The 19,050-nt window shown below is 51.3% G+C and overlaps 1 protein-coding gene and 1 long non-coding RNA gene across 4 annotated transcripts in view; both read left to right on the top strand.

Moving 5' to 3' along the window:
• The first annotated feature begins 557 nt into the window (after window positions 1-557).
• On the top strand, window positions 558-11,963 carry LOC121491176. Its single transcript, XR_005987890.1, has 3 exons — window positions 558-754; window positions 1,745-1,820; window positions 11,908-11,963. It is a non-coding gene; the product is annotated as an uncharacterized LOC121491176 (long non-coding RNA).
• A 4,127-nt stretch (window positions 11,964-16,090) lies between these two features.
• The window catches only part of SLC12A8 (solute carrier family 12 member 8), a 116,912-nt gene continuing 113,952 nt past the window's right edge, over window positions 16,091-19,050 (top strand). Inside the window, exon 1 of one of the 3 annotated variants that reach the window (XM_041755693.1) lies at window positions 16,091-16,577. In XM_041755693.1, the coding sequence (XP_041611627.1) occupies window positions 16,146-16,577 (432 nt within the window). In that variant the 5' untranslated portion in view covers window positions 16,091-16,145. The remainder of the gene's footprint in view (window positions 16,578-19,050) is intronic. The other 2 variants (XM_041755677.1, XM_041755686.1) reach the window with 2 other exon arrangements.

The raw sequence follows: 19,050 nt of genomic DNA on the forward strand, positions 1-19,050 counted from the left end.
GGCTAAAATGGCACGTTTCATGTTATATATCTTTCCACACCCCAAAGAAAGCCTTTACTGGAGCCGGAGATGTTGGGGCTCTGTCAGTGTTCCCATGGCTTTGCCTTCCCTTTTGTTTTTAAAAGAACAACCTCTATTTTTAGGGATTTTCACACAAAGGCTCATGTGGGCGTGGGAAGTACTCCCAGCTGCCCTCCTGTTTCCAGAAGCCCACATGGAAGCCTAGCAAGTTATTTAAGGATTAGGAAATATGCCAGATTGGAAATGGAGATAATTTAATCTCTCTGTATGTTAATTCAGGGTGGGTTTTTTTTTTTTTTTTTCTTTTTTCCTGCAAGCTGGAGCCCTGGAAAGCTGCTTCAGTCCCCAGGGAAAGCCAGTTCTGAGTCTTGCTGAGGGCGGGGAGGGCGAGGCGGCCTTCCTGGGGCCTGAGGCCCACCTGGCGGGGGAGCCAGGCCCAGGGCGTCCCCTGCCCCGCCCCCGCTCGCCGCCCTCCCGGCCCGGGCCTGCACCCAGGGGGCGGGGCGCGGGCGGGGAGCCACGGGACGCGCAGCCACGTGGCGGCGGGCGGGGGACGGCGGTCCCGCGGGGTCCCCTCCTCCGCCCCAGCTCCCGCCGCCCCGCCCCGCCCCCAGCCCCGAGCGCCACCGCCTGCACCTGCGCCTCGGGCCTCGGGCCTCGGGCACGCGCGACCCCCCACCCCGCCCAGAGGGGGCAGGTGGGCGCCCCAGGGGCCCGGCCCAGAGGGAGACAGGTGGGCGCCCCAGGGGCCCGAGAGCAGGGGGCGGGGGGCAGGTGGGCACACCCAGGGGCCCGAGGGCCTGGGGGGGTCAGGTGGGCGCCCCCAGGGACCCGAGAGCGGGGAGTGGCAGGTGGGCGCCACCCAGAGTCCAGCTCCTTGGGGCAGGTGGGCGCCCCAAGGGCCCAGCCCAGAGGGAGACAGGTGGGTGCCCCCAGGGGCCCGAGGGGGGGGCAGGTGGGTGCCCCCAGGGGTCTGGCCCAGAGGGAACAGGTGAGCGCCCCCAGGGTCCCGGTCCAGAGGGGGCAGGTGGGCGCCCCCAAGAGCCGTAGAGCCAGGGGGTGGGGGGTGGGAGGCAGGTGGGCGCCCCCAGGGGCCCGGCCAAGAGGGGGCAGGTGGGCACTCCCAGGGGCCCGAGAGGGGGGGGAGGGCAGGTGGGCGCCCCCAGGGGTCTGGCCCAGAGGGAGACAGTTGGGTGCCCCCAGGGGCCCGAGGGGGGCGGCGCAGGTGGGTGCCCCCACTGGCCCGTGAAGGGGGGGGAAGTGGGTGCACCCAGGGGTCTGGCTCAGAGGGGGCAGGTGAGCGCCCCAGGGGCCCGAGAGCCGGGGCGGGCTGCTCCAGAAGTCGGGGTCCGGCCGGGCCCCAGCTCCCTGGGCCGCTGGGTCGTGGCTGCACCGCCCTCCCTGCCCCCTGGCGCCCTCGGGCTCCTGGTCGCGCCCCGCCCGTCCCCCCGCCCCTCCCCCGCCCCGGGGCGCCTCGGTGGGGTCCCTCTCTTCCCCCAGGCCCCCTTCCTACCTGCCCCCTCCCCTCCCCTGCTCCCCCCAGGAGCCTCCCGGCCCCTCTGGCTCCCCCTGCTCAGGCCCCTCTGCAGCCCCCTCTGGCCGGGCGCCCTTGGTGGGCGGGGGCGGGGGTGGGCCGAGGGGCCCTGCAGGCCGGGGTACACCCGGGAGCGAGGGGCTCTGGTGCGCAGGGGCCGCCTGCCCAGGCCGCTGTTTGCCCGCTCAGGGTCCCCCGCGGGACCGTCCAGGAGGCGGCGCAGATGTCCCAGGTGCAGGAACTCTTCCACGAGGCCGCCCAGCAGGTAGGCTCGCTGGGGGGAGGGGAGCAGGGCCACCAGGGAGCAGGGCCCGCGGTGCTGCACCTGCTTTAACTCTCAGCATCTCCGAAGAAGTTCCCTTTGGTACCCGACCCCATCAGGAAAGTACTGTGGCCGCTGTCAGGGTCTCGGTGCAGGAACTCTTGGGCATGGCCTGCAGCGGAGTTTGAACCCTGGGCCTCCCTGGAGATTTTCCACCCACGGAGCGAGGACTCAGATAATTTGAACTCTTTTTACTATTGAATCAAACCAGGGTAAGAAGGTAAATTTATTTCTGAAAAGCATATAATCCTGCAGCCAGATAGATTTCTGAATTTCCCGATGGCTGCGGATTCATTTCCTTTTTTTTTGTTTGTTTTCTGCTTCCGCTGTTGATCAATAGTGGTAGTAAATACTCAGCACAGCTACGGGACTGAGTCGGTTCTCTGCAGAAATACAGTGATTCCCTTAAAAAGTAAAAAGCCGTGCTCAGGTGTTTACCAGGAGGTTGCCTGCACCCGTCTTTGCTGTTGAAGGATCACTCGGCCTTAAAGGTTTTAGCATCCCTTGGATTCCCCTCAGACTTCGCCCTAGACAAGGGCCAGAGGATTTCTGGCCTGCCAGGAGGGGAGAGAATCAGTTCGAGGCCTCACACAGTAGAAGAGAGCAGGCTCCAGGGCCCGGTGTCCCGAGCCAAAGGGCAGAGGCCGCCGAGGCACGTGGGGTTCCAAGTTGGTGGGACATCCCAACTGGCCGGGTCCCCCTTCTCAGGTCTACAGGCGCGTGTGGGAAATGCAGCCTGGTGGCTGGCAGGTGGCGAGTACCTGGCCCAAGGTCAGGCCCTCGCTGTCGCCTCTGCACCCTGGTACCCAAGCCTGGAAGTTTTCGTGCTGCGGAGAAGGGAGGGACTGGAGACCTGGCATAGCTCCTCTAAATGCCTGCCCAGAGCTGTTTTCCCCTGGGTGGAAAGGCCTGTGGCCTCCTTCTTAGTGTGGCCGAGGACCCTTAGAGACCCTCAGATCACTCAGGGGTCTTACATTTTATTTAGCTTGAGCAGCTTCTCGCCGAACTTCCCATGTGCCTTCTCCGGATGTGTAAGGCCGTGCACGAGCGCGTGCACCCCGACCATGTTGTTCGTGGACCACTTCCGCAGCGACGGCTGCTGCGCTAGGCGTGAAAAAGACACCCAGATGGGAAACGGGAGGCTCTTGGCCCCAGGGGGGCCCAAAAAAGAGACAAGTTAGACCTCCTTGGTTCCCTCTGTGAGAGGGACCTGTGGAGGCTCAGCTGCAGCCCCCTCCCCCCTGTGCAAAGCCTTCAGCGGCTCCCGGTGTCCACCACCCAGAGTCCAGCTCCTTGGTGCAGGCCCGTGCAGGCTGGCCCTGCCGGAGTCAAGAGCCTGCACCTCGTTTGTGTCCCACACTCCGGCCGAGGCTCGCCCTTCTCCAGGAGTTGAGCTTGTCTTTCCCCTTCGGGGAGCCCTGCTGAGACGTCTCAGGCAGCCGGAACGTTCCGAGTACGTGAGGCAGTGACGATGGCTGTCAGTTGGCTCACCAGGTGAGTGAGCGGTGGGCAGCCAGATGCAAGTTGGTTTGGCGTAGGTGTGCGAGGAGGGGCTTGCTTGTCAAACTGTGCTGGCTGGATGGCCTCCGTATCCCCTCTCTCTCCATCTCCCCCTTCCTCGGCCTCCAACACTGAGGGCCTGGCCAGTGTTCACGTCAGGCTCTTTGGTGTTCACTATCTACACGCATTTGAGATCCACCCTTTCCTCTGTCTCCCCGCACTGCCTGGTCCTGGGCGCCCTCTCTGGGTTGGGTTGTTCACACCCTCCAACCTCTCTGTCCACTTGTTAGGTAAGTGATGCTTCACTGGAGCATAAATCTGTGCAGTCGACCCCGTTGCTTAAAGCCTCTCAGTGGCTTCTCCCTGCCTTCAGAATTCAGCTCAAACTCCCCATCTTGCTCTCTGCGGCCTTCCATGACCTGACTCAGCTGCCCTGCTCCAGCCAAGCGCTCTCCCCACCGGGCACTGACTGTGGGGCTTGGAACGAGCTGTTTCTCTCCTTCCTCCCGAAGGCTGTGAACTCCTTCCTCATCCTGTGTCCTCAGGACCTGCCGTGAGTGCGCAGCCCAAAGAAGGTGCCCCATTAGTGCTGGTTCTGCTTAACTGGGCTCACCTGGCTGCCATTTACATCGGGGGTGGAAGGATTGGTGGAAGGATTGGTGGAAGTAGAGTGTATATGGTGAACTCAGGAAACGCATCCTAGGCTGAGTGGAGGGCACTTACTACGTAGCGAGCATTTCATACGCATCACCTCACTTAATCTGCACCACCACGTTCTGGAGTAAATATGATTATTTTGGTTTTGGCAGATAAAAGCAGAGCCAGTTGGAACCCAAGTGTGCTTGTTGCCAAGGCCTCAGCCTTAATCCTTTCTGCTCTTTGCCTCATGAGCAAAGCCACCCAGATGGTAAATTGGAGGCCCGTGTAGAGAACAGTGAGCAGTTTGGGTAGCTCACATGTGTGAAGCTGACTTCTGGGAGTGGCTGGCCCTCCAGAAGTTTCCTATAAACCTTTTTCTACTTTTACTCCAGCCATGGGAGTCAGGAATCCTCTTAGGAGCCTTGGAGCTTGAAGGACACAGGACTAAGAAGGCGGTGCCCTGTGCCGAATCCTGCAGTTCACATCTGTTCTGCTCTGGTCACTGTGATGGGAAAGTAGCTCTCAGGACATCTGGCTAGAGTGGGGATGCTTGTGAGTAAGGTAGAGAGGTGAAAAAATGGGTTCTTGGTTTCGCTTTAATTGCCTCCAGACCAGATGGAGGAGCTGTGTGTGTGTGTGTGTGTGTGTGTGTGTGTGTGTTGATCAGTGCTAAGTGGGCCCGCCGAGAAGAGCTCATTAGTAGTGTGGTTAATAGTGTGGTGGTCCAGGGTACTGACTCTGACACTTTGTGATCTTGGGCAAGTTACTTAACTTGCGTAAGCCTCAGTTTCCTCACCTAGAAGATGGCTGCAATAATAAAACCTGCCCTAGGGAGTTACAGAGATTAAAAGAGGTGATTCATGTAAATATTCAGCGTAGTGCTTGGTTCATGGTAAGTGACCAGTGGATGTTGGCTGATAATAAAACTAAGGTGAGGAGTATGTCTGTGTTCCACGTTGTAGTGATATAAGTGATCAGAGAGCTCAGCGGGGGAACAAATGCAGGACTCAGCACAGCAAAGACCCGAGTCCCAGATCCAGGATTATTCTAGGGGCCGAAGCCAGAATGAGGAACCTTGTCCAGGACAACCTGCTAGGTGGGTGTCCATTGAGAAGGATGGGACACTTTCTAGACCTAGATGGGTGCAGAGTGGCTTGAGAATGTGTGTGCGTGTGTGTGCATGAGTGTTTGAGAACCTGCTGAGTCTCTGGCAAGAACAAGTCTTGTTTTGGGACCCTCTGTCCTCAGGCCCTTCACTCACCTGAGGGGTGGTTGGGCAGTGGACTTGAACCTGAGAAGCTGGGTTCCAAATTCTGACTGTAGTACTGGATGTGCTGGGCCCTTGGGCAAGTTATTCAGGGCTCCCTGTCTGCTCCCACAACTACGAGATGGGGAGGGAGTACCTGTTTTCAGGCTTTTATGCCGTATGTGGAAGGATCTGGCCCGGAGCCTGCCACATGGTGAGCCGTAAATACACTTTGTGTTCAGTGGCTGGGTGGTGCAGATTTCACACTGAAGCCCAGTGGAGTACACTGTGAAGCTTGGGCCTGGGAAGCTAACGAGTAGTTGGAGCCAGAGGGAGGGCAGTGGGAGGCTAAAAGCTTCCATCCAGTGCTCGTCCCCACCAGTCCCTGGACAGACAGGATTGTGGAGGCAGCTACGGCATGTCAGGGAGATCAGGAGAAAGCAGGTGAAAGCAGGTGGCCTGCAACAGGGAGAGATGGCAAGTAGATGTGCTGGGTGAGATGTGCCATCCTCTGGTGGCCCCACAGGATCTAATGCTTTTAGCGCTGGGAATGGTGGGGACTCCGCTTAGTCTATTAGGTAGTTACCGAGTGCGTAGGGCTGCCGGCATCTCCAGTGAGAGCGAGTGCTGGGGATCTTGAAACTGGAATCTCGTCCTTATGACGGCATAAGGAACGCCCCAGGCCAGGCTGAGATGCTGGTCTTCCTTCTCCCAGGGTCGGATGGTCTCCAGAGAAACCTAAAGGGAAGCGGTGTTATGCGATGGGGTGTAAACAAGTCACCCAGAGCTGCAGATGAGCGAGTACGAGTGACTTGTCTTCTTTCTTCCCCGTCCAGCCTTCTTCCAGAGACTTGGCTTCTGCAGGAGTGAGTCCGTGAGGACCCCTTTCTGGGAGGTCCGGATGCTCATGCCTGGCTGGCCTGAGCTAATCGCCTGGGCAAAGAGCCTGACCCGGACCCAGGAAGTCCGTGCCCCGTAGAGCCGCGGCCACCAGCCTCACGTGGGAGGAGGTGCTCCCGGGCTGGCTCCCAGGGCTGAGCCCGGCTGCCCCGGAACGTGCCCCAGCAGTGCCGGCTTCCTCGCTCTCCTTTTCCCTTCTCGGCCCTCTCATCCTTTCTCTCTTCCTCATTCCTGTGGCTGACCCAGTTTAGCTTAGGGTGGTAAGAGTAAAGGAGAGTCCGGTCAAGCTGTGGGTCACTGGTGAGCACCAGGTAGCACCTGCGCCGGAGGCAGGTGGAAGCAAACATATGAAGAGGCAGAGAGGCCCCCAAGAAACCGCCGGCCCAGCCCCCTTGCTCAGCATGTCAAGAAACAAGGCCAGAGGTGTCCGATGACTTGTCCAAAGACACATGCAAAGGGTGGCAGAGATAGGCCGGAGCCACAGCGCTGAATGGGGTCCGTGCATCCCGACTTCAGGTTAGAATAGAGTTTTGAGCATTGGCGTTAGGCTTCCTCGCGTTCTCGTTGTCTGCTCCCCCATCAGCAGCGTACGGCTAAGAACTGACTTGTATTTGTGCCACGCCATTGCCAGGTCTGTTTTGGAATCTTTAAAAAGCCAATATGCAAAGTGAGCTGTGGTGGCCGCACGGAAGGTTATAGGGTGTTGCTTTATTAGTATGTAGAGAAATGAACGTCGCTGAGGAGAAAGGAAAAAGGAACTGAAGACAAACCCCCCCTGGTGCCACCCAGGTGGTGTTAAACGTCTCCCGGGGTCCTGGGATGGAGCCCCACATTGGGAGGTCTGCTTCTCCCTCTGCCCCCCCAATTGTGTGCTCTCTCTCTCTCAAATAAATAATAAGTACAATATTAGAAAAAAAAAAGACAAAGCCACCCTGTGAGCCCCTCCTTTTATAGATAAGGAAACTGAGGCCCGGAATAGTTGGGTAGAAGAGAAAGGCTCACATCAGGGGCCCCTGGAGCCATGACCCCTGTCGCCCTCCCAGTTTTTATAGAGCATGAAGCTTGTCCGATTTTAGAGATCGTCTTTAGTTGAAAGATACAAATTGCAAATACAAAAGTAGGTCTAATCTTTGGAAAGGACCCCATGCAAGTGAAGGATCTTGAAGCTTCAGCTGGTAACTTCACTGTCAGGCCCCCAGTGGCTCCTGGACAGAACCAACTTTTGCAGATGGCAGAAGAAAGAGGCTTCTGGTCCTGGAATCTGGGAGAGCAGAAGGGACAGAACCGGTTCCAGGGTTGAGTCTGAGGCTTTTGTGTGGACACTGTCACCCTTCCTGCTCTCTCCTCTTTGTTGTTCTCTTTCCATTTGATCGCCCTGTTTGCTACTTAGCCTAGAAAGTCAACTCCCAAAATTACAATTGAGCCAAAAATGCTGCTTAAGTGTAAAAAGAGGGATGGAGACATTTTATGAATGAAGGTACCCTAAAAACTGGAATGGAAGTGATTCTTCACCAAAATAAATGTTTTTAAAGATTTTATTTATTAGAGAGAGAGAGAGAGAGAGCGCAGGAGTGAGTGCACAAGCAGGGGAAGGAGCAGAGGGAGAGGGAGAAGCAGACTCCCCGCTGAGCAGGGAGCCTGATGCGGGGCTGGATCTGTGAGCTCCAGGATCAAGCCGAAGGAAGACGCTCAACCAACTGAGCCACCCAGGCGCCCCCAATTCTTCACTGAAATAAATTAAGTGGGATCCTGTCACTGGTACCCACAGGATGTTCATTCATAGAGGGGATTGAGTGATGACGTGTAGAGGCCAATGGCATTGAAGGACTCTTGTATTTCCCGGAAGAAGAGGGGGGGATCCCATGCCACACATGGCCACAGTGGAAGTATAAGATTCTAGGCCGGAGGCAGAAGCAGGAACAAGAGGAAAGCCTGAGCCATAGCCTCTATTGGGCTTCCCATGGGAAAACCAGGGCAAGGGAGTTGAGGATTGTCTAGTTGGAATAGTCCTGGTGGGCTTCAGGCTACGGGGATGTTCTCTAGTTGCCTGGTGCCTGCCCTGCAACGGTTTGGACAGAGCAGACAGAGGAGACATTGGCTTGGTGTGTGAAGGTTAGATAAAAAGGGGAGGTTTGGGGGGCGGGGGTGGGGGTGGGGGGACAGGCTCGGAAGTGGTGGGTTTGCATATGAAAGGCGTGCTCCTGGCCAGCCCTCTGCTATCTCTGAGAACCTTCCTTTTAGCATGCAAGATTTTTTTCAGGTGTTATAATATTATAAGATATAGAAAAGAAAAAATACAATCAATACATTCTGCCTAGGGGTGCCTGGCTGGCTCAGGTGGAAGAGCATGCGACTCTTCACCTCAGGGTTGCGAGTTCGAGCTCCACACTGGGTGTAGAGATGACTTAACTAACTAACCAACGAACTGAATAATTCTGCTTCGCTGGGAAGGGATGACTAGGAGACTTTAAAACTTCTTACTGCCTTAGGGTACCATTTATGCATGGCCAGATTCAGAGAAAATACAGTCCTTGTTATCTTGTAATAGGTTGAGGCTTGCAAGGAGAGCCCTATGAGGCTGACATACTATTCTTGTAATTTGGGGGAGGTGCCACTAGGTGGTGCTTCCACCCTGGTCTGGCCTGATTGAATGTCCTGACTTCCTGCGGGGTGGATATTTTTCCATTCATTTTATCCTTTCTCTGACCCAAATATATCTCTTTGGGAAAACAGTTTGAATACTACATAGTTCTATATTCACAAAACAATATTAAATAATTGTAGTAAGATTTAAAGGGATACACATGTCTCTTACACATGTGTAAGACATACACATAATTCAGTTTATTTTATTTATTTTAAAAAATATTTTATTTATTTATTCATGAGAGACGGGGGTGGGTGGGGTGGGCAGAGACACAGGCAGAGGGAGAAGCAGGCTCCATGCAGGGAGACCCATGTGGCACTTGATCCTGGGTCTCCAGGATCACACCCTGGCTTGAAGGTAGGTGCTAAACCGCTGAGCCACCAGGGATCCCCCATACACATAATTCAATATCTCTTTTTGCTCTTCAGTCATTATCAAGTATAAATGAATCTGATTCTTAAATTTTTTTCCCTGAGTTTTAATACCTAATCAAAGGACTATGGGGACTGTATTGATGGGGGTGGGCTTTCGAATAGTTGGGCAAAGTCTCCCCTAGGTAGCACCAATGAGGGCTCTATGGTTTCAAGAAAAGAATGTTTCCGCTTTTCAGGAGAAAGGTCCCATTTACATTTCCTTTGTTTTTATTTTGGTGTGTGCATGTTTTCTTCTTCACAGGCAGAAAGAAAGAGAAAAAGATAGTGATGTAAGAAGCCCTGGTCTGTGTTAAAAAAAAAAAAAAAAAAAAAAGAAAGAAAGAAATCTACCGTGTTCTTTTCCTAAACAGTCCCTGTAAGCAGTTATAGGATTTAGGTGCTTTCTGATGAACTGGCAGCAGTGGTGGCCTAGCAACCCTCACTAGGCCAAAAATAGTTATGTCTGATGCGATGATAAATTTGCTCTCACGTGAATCCCAGTGTTTATAGAATTTAACTTAAAGCAGAAAGCCATGACTCAGTAACTTTCCCTGCTTATTTCAGGCATTTATATCAGTCAAGAACAGCACAAAGCAAAAACAAATTATAATTTCTCTTAAAAGATACACAAATTTTAAGAGCAGACATTAATTTTACAAAAGTCTTCACTATCTTTAAGGATCCCGTTCATGCAACACATTTAACATGTGATCCAAACCGTGGGCATCTTTTGGCGCTGCAAAAAAAATGAAGTTGAGCTAAAAACAGGATTACTAACTCTAGGACAGCACAAAAACCTTTTCTATTTTAAAAATATTTCTAATAATGTGATAATATTTTCTCTACATAAAAAATAAGTATTTTTTATCACAGAAGTACTCCATGCATGCAGTAAAAAAACAATTCAGACAATTGAGAATGGTATAAAATTAAAAACGTTCACCCACACTTTCCAGAGACTTTCACTACTTATGGTTTCTGGTTTTCATTTCCCTTAAGTCATATATTTGGACCTCAGTTTCTTGACCAAGTTATCCATGTATTAGTCCTTTACTTATTGCTTCCTGAGCTGAAAAAAAAAAGACATTGGCACATTTACTCTTCTGTTTCCCTCATTTCATTTCTAATTTTTTGTTAGTTGGATTATTATTTTTATATTGTCGAGGTTTATAAAATTTGTATATTTTCCTATAATCATAATGAACATTTCCACATTTGTAAGGATTGGTTGTAAAAGTTTAAAACCTAGAAATATCTTTTATGACAGCGAGATGTGTGTGTTTAACTGAATCACCAAGTGACATTATTGGACTCACGGAGAAGAAAACGTCATATTAAATTATTAAAGCTTTGCTACTCTGAGCAAAAGGCTCTTCATCTCTTCATCTCTTTTCTTCTGGCTCCTGCGTGACTATTGCTCACTCTTACTCCTTCTCTTTCTCTTTCTCTCTCTTTCATTCTTTCTTTCTTTTCCTTCCTCCCTTCCTTCTTTCTCTTTCTTTCTAGATTTGATTTAGTTATTTGAGAGCATGAGCAGGGGGCAGAGGGAGAGGGGGAGGGAGAAGCTGACTCCCCGCTGACCAGCGAGCTTGAACTAACTCAAGCTTGATCCCAGGACTGACTGGGCCACCCATGTGCCCCCAACTACAGCTGTTTCTTATGTCAAATATCCCCCTGTTTTGTGATTCTTGTCTTTTTTGGGTCACGGTAATTTTTTTCACACTTGGACCAGTGGTAGTAAATTACTCTTGCCTTGTCTAATTGTGGAACTGCAGGAGGCCAAATTTTTGTCGTGTATTTCAAAAACAATACGTTATAACAGACTGAATGCAGAAGTAGATAGGCGAATCCAGCTGTCTTCTATCAGAGCAGACATTAGAATGATCTGCAAAATGTATAACAAGGCCTCTTTTCTTTTTTTTTTTTTTTTTTTTTAACAAGGCCTCTTTTCATTAAATGTTTTTGTTTTGGACAGTAGTTATTTCTCATGAGAATTGGGCATTTATTTGAACAGATAATGAGCTTATTACTATTACATTTAAATGATTAATACATATTTAAAAATATCTCCCTTTAAATTTCTAATATGGTAAATTTTAAAAAAAAGATTCTATTTATTTATTCATGAGAGACACACAGAGAGAGGCAGAGACACAGGCAGAGGGAGAAGCAGGCTCCATGCAGGGAGCCCGATGTGGAACTTGATCCCGGGACTCCAGGATCACGCCCTGGGCTGAAGGCAGGCGCTAAACCTCTGAGCCACCCAGGGATCCCCTAATATGGTAAATATTGACAGATATAACACACATAAACAAAGCTCTTTGGGATCCTCAATAATGTGGGAAACAAAGGCAAAAGAAAAGATTACATTTCCTTCCTGCCTACAGCCTACTGACAACTCCTTGAAACAGGTAGAGGGACCTTCCTCTAGGAGCTCAACTGCCTGGATGTTAATACTTTGGTAAAGGCAAAAGGCAATTTAGCCTAACATTATCCCCACCTCCAGGATCCTGTAAGTCTACTTGAACATATGAAAATCCCTTTGGAAATTATCTTTATCCCCCAAGGTACATGTTAGCAATCATCCTCCAGGCATATGGCCCAGTGATACACATCTGAAGGTTCTCATGACCAAGGTTTTACTAGACAGTAATAAATGACTTTTCCTGTTGTTTTATTTTTTAGATTTTATTTATTTCTTTGAGAGAGAGAGCACACAAGCAAGGAGAGGGACAGAGGGAGAAGGAGAAGCAGACTCCCTGCTGGGCAGGGAGCCCAACACGAAGCTCCATCCCAACACCCTGGGATCATGATCTGAGCTGAAGGCAGAAGCTTAATTGACCGAGCCACCCACGTGCCCCAATAAATGACTTTTCCCAACAATACCTAGTCCCCTGAAAGTCCTGGAAACCCTGCTTCCAAATTCCTTAGAGATTTATGCTATCCCTAACCCCCTCCTACTTGAAAATATATAATTGCCACCCCTCATAACCCCCATGAAGCTCTTTCAACCCATGGTTCCAGTCCCCATGCTTTAATAAAACCACATTTTTGCTGAAGATATGTCTAGAAACAATTCTTGAGAATTTTTTCTCGACATTTGCTCCAAACTCCAACATTTCCACATCACTCAATAATTTTCAAGAATGTAAAGGGGCCTTGAGACCAAAAAGTTTGAGAACAGCTGTTTTAGGGATTAAGTGTACATTTCTAACTTTTCACAGTTTATTTGGAGTCAAATACTATACCACTTCACTGTAAGATGTAGGAACCCAGCAACCACAAGGGCCATTTACCACCCGCCTCTTTGGGGCTGTAAGTGCCCTCTATGTCATTTCCACACATATGACAAAACCTTCAAGGTCATGTTATGCCCCGTGGTTTCCCTGCTCATGTCCACGCCCTGGAGGAGCTGACTCTGAACTTGGAGCTTCTCAGGTTCCTTGGAAGACCGCTCTTCTCTTGGCTGCCCTGCTTCTCTCTCCTTTGCTTTTTCTTCCCCCCTCCAAGCCCATCTTAGGGATTTCCTCAAATGTCTGATCGACTGGTGGCACTTGTTCTTATTTCCTTTCCAGCTATTAAGTTTAGTTTTATACTTAAAAAACTCCACAACTTTTCTGTCATTTTCGTGGTAATTTGGAAGGTATAGAAGTGATTTTTGTGCCATCTTAAAAGATGTGCCTAATGTTACTTTCTAAAGCACATTTCTTTCATTCATTCATTCATTCATTCATTCATTCATTCATTCTGCTAGCTCACATATAGTAAAAATCAGTTTCATGTTGAGCACAAGAGTGTACAAGCTATTTTTTAAATAAGTGTCTGGGCTCCTTGCATAAAATGCAGCTTTTATCGAACATATTTATTTATTTTTAAGCTTTTAACAGGTTGGTAAAATTTCACAATCATAGAAAGTTGCAATAGTACAAAGAATGCCCATATAGTATTTTTTCTTTAAGGTTTTATTCATTTATTTGAGAGAGAGAGCATGCACACAAGCAGGGGCAGGGGTGCTGGGCAGAAGCAGACCCCTCCCCTGAACCCCTATGTGGGGCAGGGCTGAGATCATGGGTGAGCCAAAGTTAGATGCTTAACCAACTGAGCCACCCAGGTGCCCCAAGAATGGCCATATACTCTTGACTCAGATTTACCAGTTGTTAACATTTTGTTCTTTGGCTTATCATTAGTATGCCCTCTCTGTTTCTATTCCATTTGTATATATATTTGTCAATATATTCCAATATATATTATATTCTATATTTTCCCACGAAGGCATTTGAAGGTAATTTGTACACATCATGTACCCCTATCCATGAATTTTTCAGTGTGTGTTTCCTTTTTTTTTTTTTTTCAGTGTGTGTTTCCTAAGAGTGAGAATGTTCTTTCACTTAACTGTGGTGGATTTATCGAGATCAGGAAATGTAATATTGGTATTTTCTATTATCTAATCCACAGTTCCACATTCCAGTTTTGTCAGTTTTTCCCCTGATATCCTATAGCATTTCTCCCCTGGGCCCAGGGTCCGGTCCAGGACAACACATTGCACTCAGTCGTCATATCCTCCTCTTCTTTAATCTGGAAATGTTGGGATGCCTGGGTGGCTCAGCAGTTGAGCGACTGTCTGCCTTTGGCCCAGCGTGTGATCTCGGGATCCGGGATCGAGTCCCACGTTGGGGTCCCTGCAGGGAGCCTGCTTCTCCCTCTGCCTGTGTCTCTGCCTCTCTTTCTCTCTCTCTCTGTCTCTCATGAATAAATAAGTAAAATCTTGAGAAAAAAATCAGGAAATGTTACTTAGCTTTTCTTGGTCTTGTCATGACATTTTTTGAAGAACACAAGCCAGTTATTTTGTAGAACATCCCTTAGTTGGGGACATGACCCTTCGTGATTAGATTTAGGTTTTGTATTTTTGTCAGAAATACCCTAGAAATGATAGTTGTGTTCTTCTCCAGAAGGTACAGGATTTCCATTTGTCCCAGTATTGGGGATGCTAACTTTGTTTACTTATTTGAGGTGGTGTCTGCTAAGTTAATCCATTCTAAAGTTACTGACTTCCCTTTGTATTGATAAACAATTTGTTGGGTGGGAATACTTTGAGACTATGGAAATATCCTGTTCCTCATCACTGGTCTTAGTATCCAAGGATGATTCTTGACACCATCAGTTATTACTGTGATGGTTGCAAAACGGTGGTTCTTCAGACACCGTCCCCACCCCCCCACAGATATTAATTGGTCTTCTTCTATAAAGAAAGACTTTCCCTTCTTCCTCATATTTTAATTTATTCCGTTCTTTATATCTGTATGGACTCAGATTCTTACTTTGTTACATAAATATTCCATTGCAATTATTATTTTGATGCTCAAATTATCTCACAGTTGGCCATTGGGAGCCCCTTCAAGCTGGCTCCTGTATCTTTTCGTTATATCTGGAACCTTTTAAAAAAATTTTTTTTAGCACTTTCTTGCTTTCTGGCATAGCATATTCCAGGCTCATTTTGTGCTTTCTCTTCCCCAGTCCTGAGTCAGGCATTTTTCCAAAAAGTCTTGGTTTCTTATAGTGAGGAATGATGTTTAAGACCAAGATCTGGGTACTGGGTATGTTCTTGGCTACTGAGGTATCTTTGCCTTCAGGTGGGCAGAGAGAAGGAATGTAAACACACACACACACACACACACACACACACACACACACACATCCAGTACTATATTTTTCTATCTATATTAAAAACCGCAAATTGAAACCGATACCTCTCATCCTAGTCCATCACCGCAGGGGTCATTCTTCCCCTCATCCCCCTTTCTTTAGCTGTAACTCCCTTCTCCAACAGCAAGAAACTGAACTCTCATATATATTTACTTATTTGCTCAATCCTACAATTCACGGAAAGTAGATTCAGAATGGATAACTCCTGCCTGTAAAAAACACAACTTTCTATCTAGAGTTTAATATTTGTAGTTATTTTTGCCTTTAGACTGAGGGTACACAGACAAAGAACCATGTTTAGAAGTTATTCTGGTGAGTTCTTTTCTCACCTTCGGGGTTATGTTACTCGTTGGAAATGCAGTTAGGATAACTCGTTTCTCTTTGCAGTCTAATTTTTCTCTCATCCTGGTTGATTTGATTTGACTTTGAGTATGCGAAACATTAATGTGATTCCAAAAGTCAGAACAAACGTAACGGTTCTTAAACAGATATAATATTGGCTGGTCCACTGATGCACCCAGAAGAATAAGCTTTTTGCAGTTGATTTTTGGCTGGTTTGCCTCCTGAGGGAGGACGTTAGGCTCCATGTTGCTCCTTGCGGTGTGAAACTCGAGTAGACTCTCTAGTGGCAGCCTGAGTGCTGCAAGAAGGGCTCTGTCCTTTTGCCAAGGAGGCTGGGAAGGGCAGGGGATGCTTGTGTTTAGGTGGCCGAGGCATCACTGCTGCCATTTGTGGGAGGGAATCAGGGGTCCAGAGCCCTGTGTCTCTGGCCTCCACGGTGGACAGAAGAAGCTATACTGGGGAAGGCCCTTCCGTGTCGTCCCAGGAGGCAGGACATCGGCAGTGTGTTTGTGTGTTTGAGGGTCTTGGCACTCCTGGGATTCTTGAGTTGTGTGACCAGCTTGGACCTCGGCAGGTTGTCAGCCTTGGATAAGGATTAGGTTGCACAGGCGTGGAAAAACCATCGATCAAGCATGCGGGAACTGCTGTTTGTAGACCTTGGCTTTTGAACGAGGTCTGTGGCAGGAGAGACCCAGGTTGCCACGCAGCTCTCACAGTTCCAGCAACACTTAAATCAATATTGACCGAGGGCGCTGCCCAGATTTGAATCCAGGGAAATGAGACTTTGACCACTCCACACGGGTCCTCCCCTCCTCTGCTGCGGAGCCATTGCCTTTCCTAGCATCAGCCAGGGGTGACAGGACAGTCACGGGACGTGCATGCTGGCAGGAGCTGGCTCCCCCAGTGCTGGCTCTGAGCAGGGCTTGGGAAGGGGGCTCTCGGGGCTGGCCTGCGGAGCCGGGGTCTACGCGCAACAGGAGGACCAGGGGCGGGGGGTAGAGAACGTGAGGTCCGTGAGGCCCCGTTTCTCGCTCTTCCTCCCGACATCCCCGATGGGACCCTCACCCACATTTAAGATCGTGCGTTTGGCTTCATGCCCCCAAAAAGCTTTCACAGTTACCGTCTCATGTGAACAGTACAGGCCCCACGATGCAGTACGTGGCCGTGGGCGGCCTCTGCAGACCCCGCAGGTGGGCGGCCCGGCCCAGCTCCTGCCTGCGGCGCCCGTCAGGCCGGGGACGGCCGGGGACGGCCGGGGACCCCCTGCCCGCGGCACCACAGGGCGCGGAGCCTGGCGTAGTCTCTGCTGGGTAAGTAAGGAGTCGCGGGCTCTCAGAAAGCCAAGCGCAGGCTCCCCGTGCACACTGCGGCACCAGTCCGGGGCGCGGTGTCTGCGGGGCGGGATGGGCCTCGGCGCCCTGACCCTCCCTGCCTGAGTGAGCAGCAACAGTTTCTCACCCGGTCTCCTTCCCTCCCGCTGCCGAAGAAAGCAAAGGCCTCAGGCTCGCATCTGCCCGAGGTGGCCGCCGGGGCCCTGGGCACGTGCACGCGGCGGGCGGGACGGTTCCCTGGCCTCCCCGGCGCCTCGCTCGCGCGTGCAGGGCCCGGACCCCGAGGACGAGGCCTCTGACCCGCCACAGGCAGCAGCCCGGGCCCGGAGGACGAGGCCTGGCCTCCCTCCCGTGCTGGGCCATGAGCGGCCGGAGGTGGATGCGCCCCGGAACGCAGGACCTGCCACGAGCGAGCTTGCGGTGCCCTCCCGAGGCTTTGGTTTGTGACTCTGCTTCATCCTCTCTCCGCCTCTGCTGCCACTCGGCCTCCCGCCTGCCCAGGCTGGGTCAGGGATGCCGAGGGAGGCTTTTGTTATTCTGGAACGGCCGCCCGGGGCCCAGGTCTGAGGCCCGTGAGGCCCTACGAGAGCTCTCGGAGCTGGGACCACACCTCTGGAGCTGCTCGCCTGGCCCAGGCCGCCCTGGCCCTCCGGAGCATCTTGGTGCCTCGGGGGATGGGCAGGGACTGGGGGGCCACCTGTGTCACTCTCGGCCGAAGGAATAAGACTGCTGTTCGGCTGCAGGGGCCTCGGGAGGCGAGGGATCCCAGGTGTTCCTTCCAGCAGTTTCCAGGGGCCGAGGGCAGCATAGCGGGTGATCACTCCTCTGTGGCCCTGAGCAATGTCAAGACCCCCCACCCCCACCCCAGGACCGAGCCCCTGAGCCAGAGTGAGGACGTGATTCTGAGGAATGATAGTGATGAGCCCCCGAACCAGTGCTATTCCTCTTCCCAGTGGACAAAGCCACAGACAGAGCATCTTTGGCGTACGGTATGGCCAGCGGTGGCTTGCATGGGGCTGGTCCCGCGGCCCTGGATCAGCACCCAGGTCCGGGCAGGGAGCACTGGTGGGCCGTGGCCTGCCCCCTCCCCAGCCGCCCGCTTCCCAGAGCCTGGCTGCTCTCACAGCCACTCCCCTGGGCACACGATGCCAGAGCCCCCTGCCGAGGGGAGACACGAGCCCTTGTAGGTCTCCTCCAGGAAGACAGACGCGGCCCAGCCTAAGGAGTGTGCGCCTGGGGGATGGCTGCAGGCAGGAGTCCTCTTCAGTCGGCCTCCGGGCCCAGCCTGCGGTAAGGAAAGGAGTTCCTCCCCGATGCTGGACCTGCCTGCGCCTGGCTTGCAAATGCAAAAAGCAGGTCTCCACGGAGGATAAATCTGTTTTTTCATGGAACTTCAATTTAAAGAAGAGAATTCCTTTCCTTCTTCCTAAACCTGCTCATGACTTACCGCCGTGAATCTAGAGGGTCTACAGACCTTTTCTCTTTCCATCATCAAAAAAGACCGTGTCAGAAGAAAAGTTCTGTTCTCCTGAAAACTGTCCATTTCCCTTCCCTGGCATCTGTGTCTAATGTCTACTGGCCGTGGCTTTCACACTCAGCGAATCCCCAGCGTTTGAAATGGTTAAAACTGCAGTTGGGGGAGGGAGACCGTAGAGGCCCGCCTGCTGGCTCATTTCCCCCTCCCTGCACCCACCGTCCTCCCCCTTAGCACAGTCCTCTCACCCTCCACCCGCAGGGTCTTTCAAACCAAGACTGACCACGTGATACCATATGGGGTTGCCTCGTTTTGCCAACTGAATGGAGATACCAGGAACGAGCCCGAAGCTTTCTAGCCTCCCCCATTCTGTGGTCAACTTCACTGCTTCCCCCACCAAAAACAAAACGAAAGGGGTGGGCAAGACCCGTTGAGAAAGGGTTGAGGCTGGGCATTGCCTGCATCCTCAAGGTCTGGAAGGAAGCTGGAAGTCTCGGGAGGCCGTCACCAATGAAACGCTGTCCCTTGGAAATTTTGACTCTTCGGTTCTAAACACAAGTGATTCTAAACGGAACTGCTAAAATATCTAAGAACTAACTTATTGGAGGTTAGTTCGTTAGCAAGCTGCCCCGTCCTGATCTGGCTCAAGGGCAAGTTCTGTGTCCAGAGCATTTCCGAGATGAATGAGTTTTTCTGCCTCACTCTGAGGATGAGAACTCTGGCATCTGACGCCCCACAGATGTTCATCTGGACTTTGGCAGCACCTTACAGCCTTCCACAGGGGCCCAGCTGGCTTCTACAAACAATGCAACCTTTCCTTCAGCTATCTAACTGTTAAGTGACATCTGGGAGCTCTTAGCTTTTTTTTTTTTTTTTTTTTTTTCCAGCACAGAGCTGTTGGGGCCACCCATGTGGATCCCCACAGCATCTTAGGCAAATGGGAGATGAAAGACAAGACTTGGTCCGTGATGTGGCAGG

The sequence above is a fragment of the Vulpes lagopus genome, chromosome 1 (genome assembly GCF_018345385.1).
Source record: "Vulpes lagopus strain Blue_001 chromosome 1, ASM1834538v1, whole genome shotgun sequence".
Classification (NCBI taxonomy): domain Eukaryota; kingdom Metazoa; phylum Chordata; class Mammalia; order Carnivora; family Canidae; genus Vulpes; species Vulpes lagopus.